Below are 8,434 nucleotides of genomic sequence, written 5' to 3' on the forward strand. Positions count from 1 at the left end.
TAGGCCTTCTAAGAGTAGAGATTTTTCTCCTGTTGGTGGCAGCAGAGGAAGTCAGAGGGATTGGAAGCATGAGAGAGAATTGACTTAGGAAGGCCATAGGCAAGCACCTGACATAGGCCACCAGGAACTGAGAGCAGTCTCTGCTGACAGCCAACAAAAAACCAAGGACCACAGTCCTACATCCACAAGTAGTTAAATTCTGCAAATAACCTGAATGAGGTTGGAAGCCAGTTTTTCCCCAGAGTCTCCAGATAAGAGTCCCACATGACTAGCAACTTGTTTTCTGCCTTGTGAGACCCTTGTGAGATAATAAATAGCTGTTGTTTAAGCCACTAAAAGTGTAGCAGCAATAGAAAATGAATACATTTCTAAGCTAGATTATTTTTACATCTATAATTATTTGGAGGGGATAAATTGCAGATATAGACTTGCTGAATAAAAGTTATGGACATTTTTAAGATTTTTGTATCATATAAGTAATTTGCCCTCCATAAGCTTTAACCAATTTATGTGCCTCCTAATAACCTATGTTTTTGCATTCTGGCAAACACTAGATATGGCCATTCTGACAGGCAAAAACCAAAACCAAAAAGGTATCCCCTATTTTGAAAGAAGTTTTACATTTCTATTATGACCAGTAGAATTGACCATTGTTTTCTTTATTTGGGGTTCAGTTGGCAAGTCTTTTTTAGTGAATGCCTATTTTTATTCTTAAGTTAGCTTTATTATTGACATAGATAAAATAGTTCCTAATATGTTGTACAGTATTTTTCTGCTGTAATATTTTTAAGGGTAGAATGATTAATGAGCTTAATTGAGAGAATGAGTACTTCTGAGAAATTTTAGCTGCTGCCACATACCCAAATGTAATATTGTGGGAGAATAGAAAATGTCAGTTTCTTGATTAAACAGTAGATGCTCTATTCTTTTCTAGGGAAAAAAATCTAGCTTGTCTGATTAGAAATGTGGTTATTTCAAGAATAAAGATATATTGTATCTTACCAGGGAAAATTATAGCTTCTACTACTGTTTTATAAGGAAATATGTGCTATTATCTATCAGAAAAAAAACCTAATCTCTTCCTAAATAAACATATCATTTTTCTTTTTTAAAAATATTTTTATTGTTGTTTTTTTAGCGAGAGAGGAAGGAAGAGGGATAGAGAGATAGAAACATCAATGATGATAAAGAATCATTGATTGGTTACTTCCTGATGGCCCCCCACAAGGGATAGAGCCCACAACTGACGGGGAATCAAACTGGTGACCTCTTGGTTCCTGGGTAAACGCTGAACTGCTGAGCCACACCGGCTGGGCAACATATCACTTTTCAATTTGATCAAGATAACAAGTAATCTCTGGTTATGTATATTATATTGCTTTATTTGGGATGTGGTAAGGGAGGAAATTCAAATTACTTTTTCTTTAATCCTTGTGATTTGAGATAATAGAGTTTCTTTCTGACAAATGAAATAAGGTAGAAGGAAAAAGGGAGGGATAAAAGAAAAGAAGAAAAAAGGAAGAAATGAGAAAAATTGGTAGATTGAAGAATAGTTTTGCTTAGTTTTGTCTTTACATAAAAATTGGTTCTTACTACCTCAATTTCTAAAGGTTGGCATCTTCCTAATAAGAACAAGATATTCATAAATTTTTACTTTGAAACTATAGATGTATAGGAAATTATACAAAAACATACAGGAGAGCCAATATATGAGAAAAAATTTTTTTTAGTTGAATGGTAAAATCTTATTTACTTACAAAAGTTATCCTTCCCTCGGTTGCTATTTGTGTTCACAGAATTCATAATGGCCTGTTCTTCTGTGGAGGTCTGATATTGCTTTTGTTGTTGTTAGGTTTGGATAGGCATTGGAAATGCTGACTTTGGCTTTGTGCTGGGGGTATAGAATGTGTAACTATTATCAGAAGAGGCCACACCAGTATGGTTCAAGGACACTGTATGATAGTGAAAAGAATGGTAGACTTGACATTAGAAAGCCTGGATTCCTACTGCACTCAACCACATTATAACTATACTACTAGAGGCTCAGTGCGCACAAAATCGTGCATGGTTAGGGTCCCTAGGCCTAGTCTGGCCTCCATCGCATGGCCTCTGTGGCCCTGCGACACTATGTGAAGCTCCCCACCCCAGGATGCTCTGCGATGCTCGCAGCCCTCGACTGCTCCATGAAGCTTGCTGCTGCCCTGCAAAGCTCACCACTGGATGCTCTGCGAAACTGCCCCCCCCCGCCCCACCACTGCTCCCCGAGGCTCCCCCAACCCCGCAACTGCTCCATGAAACTCTTCTGCCCCGTGACTGCTTCTCAAAACTCGCTGCCACCTGTGTGACTGCTCTGCTAAGCTCACAGCCACCCCGTGAAGTAGCCCACCACTGCTGCTCAACAGTCCCCAGTCCTGCCTCGCTGCCAGCCCCCCCATGGTGAACAGTTTGGGGGGCGGGAGAGGGGGGGTGACCAAGAGGTGCTCCATCCACTTCATGGTGACCATTCACCTGTGCAGTCATGATGGCACCTAGCTCTTTATATATATTAGGACTAGGAGCCCAGTGCACAAATTCATGCACCTTGAAAGGAACTGTGGGCTGCAAGGCTGCGGTGGGCATGGGTGGGTCTCAGCCCATCCTTTGCGCCCCCACCTGGCCCCTCCCATCACAGCCCTCAGCCCCCTGTCTGCCAGCAGCCCTGCGGGATGATCAAGGCCTGCAGCTGCCGCTCGCACCTGCTGACGGTGCCCTGAGATTGGGACCTGCGCTGGGCACCTGCAGTGGGTGTGAGTGCCGGGCGGGACTGTGGTGCACGGGAGCAAAGAATTTTCAGTAACCACCAGAGGCTTGCCCCGATGACAGTGACTGGCACCCCGCCTTGGTCTGGTGCCCCTGCTCACCTGCTCCACCATCCTGCTATGGCCGACACCCGCCATGTTCCATGCTCTGCCGCCTGGTGCCAACTCCTGCCATGTTCCTCGCGCGCCCCTTGGTGGTGGGCGCAGTCATAGCGACTGGTTGTTCGGTTGTTCCGCCATTCAGTCTATTTGCATATTAGCCTTTTATTATATAGGATGAGCTTTGAAATCCAGTTTGACCTTACTCCTGAGTTGTTTGGAATATAGGAAGTAAAGCAGTTTAGAAATTAAAGCCTAGGCTACCATAATTATTATTAAGATCTTTCTTGCAAATAACAACAATGGTAAACTCCTATGATACAACAATGGTTGTAACTCCTATGATAAAAATTATTTCTTGATTTGGACAACAAAGGCAGAGGAATTTTGACAAAAAGTTTTTTCAAAAAATTTTGAGCAAAAAAAAAAAATGCACGTGCCACTTGAAACTGAGGAGTACAGGGAGAAAAACTAGAGGAATGGAGCATCCACACTATTTCATACAGCGTGACACCTGCATATCAAATTAGCTTGTTATCTTAGTCTGCAATAGTTCTAAAGACTATAGATTCAGTACTCTTTGGTTTAAGAAACTTTGCTTTCAGTATCTACAGGGTGGGCAAAAGTATGTTTCTAGTTATTTGCAGGGGAAAAAAACAAATAATACAATAATTAATTCATAAATAATAATACAAAAATAAACTATAAACCTACTTTTGCCAATCCCCGTATTGTAAAACCTTGAATTTTATAGATTGACACAACAAAAGTGACATTAGAGCAGTGGTTCTCAACCTTCCTAATGCCGTGACCCTTTAATACGGTTCCTCATGTTGTGGTGACCCCCAACCATCAAATTATTTTCGTTGCTACTTCATAACTGTAATTTTGCTACTGTTATGAATCATAATGTAAACATCTGAGATGCAGGATGTATTTTCATTGTTACAAATTGAACATAATTAAAGCAGAGTGATTAGTCACAAAAACAATATGTAATTAGATGTGCTTTCTGATGGTCTTAGGCAACTCCTGTGAAAGGGTCGTTGGACCCCCAAAAGGGTTGCGACCCACAGGTTGAGAACCGCTGCATTAGAGAGACGATAGGATGATGAGATCATCACCACACACTTACTGAATATCTCCTAAGGCACTAAATAATTCTGCTCAGTGTTTTACACTCTTGCATTGAATCCCATTGAAAGTGCAGTAATCCTCTGAGGCAGATGCTATAGTTAACCCCTATTTTACAAGCAAGAAAACGGAGGTCAAAGTAAGGAAACGACCCAGGATCACATAAGTACTAAATGGCAGAGGCATTTGTCAATTCCAATGTGCCTGGCACCAACGCTCCTCTCTTTACACTCTGACAAGCCCTTTATTCTACAGAGAAGGGAAGCAGAGAGCCTACGACATATGGTCGCTCTCCTTCGTAATCTAGGTCTTTTTCTGCCTTATAGCCTCTTAATAACTTGTTTATTTTTATGCATTTTGTCAAGTATTTCTGGCCTCGGTGCATCTGACTAATGCATCAAATGGATACAAAAATTAGTAGATACTTTTAATTGATACATTTAGATAGAATAAGTTTTAGATTTTAAAACTATGTAATGAATTCACTTGAATGGATTTTTTAGTGAAGCATTTTCTACCAGATTCCCATAAAGGAGACACTGTCTCTCATGTGCTATTAAAAGTTGGACCTTGTGACTACTGTCTGACTATGTTTTTCTTTTAGAGAAGTCAGAGGGGGCAGTCTGACTTCATGTAAAAAATAGCCACCAAAGATATATCCAGCATCATTTTTAGTTCTTTAATTTTGGTCAGCCCACATTTTCAAAACAGATTAAATTTGTCTGGTTTCTTTCAGAAGTATATATTACAAAGCATTCAAAGGCAAGTGAAAATTCAAATGCACAGAGCAGAGCCAGAGAGCCTTCTACAGAGGCTCTGCAGAAGGTAAGCATTTCTCCTGCTTTGGCTATTGTATTTCCAGAAACATATTCTCATTCTTTTTTATTATTAAAAGCATAACTCATTAGTGTAAATATTTTTCATATTCATTTGACATATTGCTAAAAATGCTGTTCTGTTTGTTTTTGTATTTTCAAGAGACAGAAGGCATACCGTCAAGCCCTAAGGATTCTACCGTTTCCTTCTCTACCCTGAAGAGACTTGGAAATTAATGGGTAACATTTTGCATGAAAATTTCTAAATGCTACTTGTTCTTATCTCTGAGGCCTTCTGTGGAGAATTAATAGGAGGTTGAATGAGCAAATGGATAAAGTGAACCGTCTTAAAGGATTGAAGTTCCAAAAATATATCAGCAGGACTGGACAGGTTTGAGATAATGAGATTTCTATTTTAGCTTGACTTCTGAAACTCTGAATAAACTATAAACTGAGCTACACAAGGTCCTGGGAAGGAAGTTTTTCTTCTAAACTATTCTAGTTACATACAACATTTTTCTTATTTAGATCCCTTGAAAAAATATATATTTAGTCATCAATAGGAATAAGACTATTATACACGTACCAACTTGTAATGTATGACGTGGGAGAGAAAGTAGCAAATTGTGTCATACAGGAAAAGACATTTAATTAAAGAAACAGACACCAGAAAGAGGAGAAATCTCTATATAAGTGCTGGTTGAGATGGCAGAAGCTTCTGCAGATGCCTCAACTCTCCCCGTAACAGTGAAAAAGAAGAAAAGTTTATCCATTGAAGAAAAGATCGACATCATAAATGCAGTAGAAAGTGGCAAGAAAAAAGCAGAGATTGCAGCTGAATATGGAATAAAGAAAAATTCATTGTCCTCTATTATGAAGAATAAAGACAAAGTTCTAGAAGCCTTTGAATCTCTGAGATTTGATCCAAAGAGAAAAAGACTGAGAACTGCTTTCTACACAGATCTGGAAGAGGCATTAATGAGGTGGTATCGAATTGCTCAGTGTCTAAATGTACCAGTTAATGGTCCAATGTTGCGTCTAAAAGCAAATGATTTTGCCCAGAAACTGGGACATAATGATTTTAAGTGTAGTAATGGTTGGCTGGATCGCTTTAAATCCAGGTATGGTTTAGTATTCAGAGCTCAACCTGTAGAAGCTACAGGTGTATCAGTAGACCCTTCAGCGGTGTGGCACCAAAACGTACTTCCTTATTATTTAAATGATTATCATCCTAAAAATGTTTTTAATATAAAAGAGACTGGACTGCTTTATCGAATGTTACCTACAAATACATTTGCATTTAAAGGAGAAACGTGCTCAATTGGAAAGTTATGCAAAGACAGAATAACGCTGGTGGTCGGGACAAACATGGATGGCTCCGAAAAACTTCCTTTGCTTATCATTGGGAAAAACAGAAATCCACATTGTTTCAAAGGAATAAAATCATTGCCTGTGTGTTATGAAGCTAACAGAATGGCATGGATGACCTCAGATATATTTGAACAGTGGATGCAGAAGCTTGATGAGAAATTTCAAGCCCAGCAACGAAGAGTTGTGATTTTTGTTGATTCTCTTCCTGCACACCCAGAGGTAAAGAACCTGAAGTCCATTGAGTTAGCATTTTTCCCATCATGTTTGTCTCCCAAATTTATAGCTATGAAACAAGGTGTTATTAAAAGCCTTAAAATCAAATATCGACATTGTCTTATCAAGAAATTTTTAAGTTCTGTTGAAGGCAGCAAAGAATTTACATTTTCCCTACTAGATGCAGTTGACACATTGCATCTCTGTTGGAGGGCTGTAACCCCAGAGACTATTGCTAAGAGCTATGAAGAGGCAGGATTCAAATCTCAACAGGGAGAAAGCGACAAGACAAATACAGAGTCCAACACTGGTCTTGATTTGGTTGCCCACGCCCAAGCAGCGGGAGTGGAGTTTCCTGAAGGTTTATCTATAGAAGCGTATGCTGCCCTGGACGATGACTTGGAGACATGTGAAGCAGCGCCAAGTGGTGATACGGTCTGGACCAAAGAAAGTAAATCAGATGAAACTGGATTTTATACTTCTGATGAAGAGGATGATGGTGGGTCTCTGGGAACTGAACTTCCCTTACCCTCAAAAAATGAGGCAATAACTGCTTTAGCTACTCTTAAAAATTTTCTTAGAAGTCAAGATATGAATGATGGGCTTCATAATTCTTTAGCAGACCTTGAAATTTTTATTAACTCTTTATCACTGAAGTAATTAATTATTTTACAACAACTGAAGACTAATACCTTTTCCTGATATATTTTTCTATATGAGGTATGTAAAGGGAAAATACCACAAACACAAAAAATGAAAAATTAGTGCGTTTGGTTTACTTGCAAATGTCTGGTCTGATTAGTAAAATTCCCTACGTAGATTAAGTAAATGAAAAAGCTAAATTTCAATTTAGCAAGCTTTTGAAAAGTAGAAATGTATTTCAGAGGCCTGTACTTGAAAAATATGGTAAATGTGTTAAAAATAAAAAACTATCCAGCTATCTGATTTATACAGATTGAATTGGTGATTACTATTTTCTTTCTTTTTTAATGTGTAGGTCATGTTCCAGAATATTTTAGCTTATCTACCTCATTTAAGGAACAAAATCTTTATTATTGCTTAGATATTTATTTTATAAGTACATATATATGCCGTGTATGTTTTAAATAGACTCTTAAGGATCAAGTATTAATTTTAAATTTTTAAATTTTTCTCATAACGAACTAATATTTTTAAAAATAAATGATAAAAAAAACTACTGAAAATAAAACTGGACCCAATCATACACCAAAATGATTAAAAATTTGTCTTAACTATTTTCAAGTTATTTCTATATAAGTTCAAACAAAAGACTGTGACATCAGACTTTTCTTATCATCTAAAAACAGAAGATGATATGGATTCTTTCTAAATATTTATATGTATATGTGTGTGAAAATAGTAAAATACATTATTGAAACATTTGTTAAACTCTTATGATATTTATATTGTAATAAGACTACTCTTAAAAAGGAGACATATGTACTACTCTTTGTAATACTTTAAGCAATAAAATAAAATTTAAAAATAAATAAATAAAAAATAAATATGAAGATTACATATATTGCTACTAGAAAAAAAAATATCTTATGTGGTTCTTAGTTTTCTAATTTTAACAGCTGAAGCTTATAATCTATAATATTTATTTCCTTGATCTTACTGAATCTTATTTTTAGTAAAAGCTGAGTGTCCTTTAGCATATTCTAATGTATTTAATCTCCCTTCCATGGTAATATTTTGGATTAAATTTCTGTTTGAGGAAGCTTTGTCCACAGAATGTTTTAAAATATTGTATCCAATTATTTACTCTTTATCCACAAAATAGTCTGTAAACAGTAAAAATATAACAATGGGTCAGACTTTTATTTTTTACTTATTTATTTATTTTTTAAATCTTTGTTGAAGTGATACATAGATCCTCCTTTTCCCCCATTAACCTCTTCCAGCCCGCTCCAGTCCTCCCCACCCCCAGGCCCTTACCACTCCTTTGTCTATGTCCATAGGTTATGCATATATACATACAAG

At 37.4% G+C, this 8,434-nt stretch overlaps 1 protein-coding gene across 1 annotated transcript; it reads left to right on the top strand.

Moving 5' to 3' along the window:
* Positions 1 to 5,551: 5,551 nt before the first annotated feature.
* Positions 5,552 to 7,090, top strand: TIGD4 (tigger transposable element derived 4; the record flags this gene model as incomplete). Its single annotated transcript, XM_081092767.1, has 1 exon — positions 5,552 to 7,090. One exon carries the CDS (start codon positions 5,552 to 5,554, stop codon positions 7,088 to 7,090), a length of 1,539 nt encoding a protein of 512 aa, XP_080948893.1.
* Between the last annotated feature and the right edge of the window lie 1,344 nt (positions 7,091 to 8,434).

Source organism: Myotis nattereri (genome assembly GCF_964212035.1).
Source record: "Myotis nattereri genome assembly, chromosome: 5".
Lineage (NCBI taxonomy): Eukaryota > Metazoa > Chordata > Mammalia > Chiroptera > Vespertilionidae > Myotis > Myotis nattereri.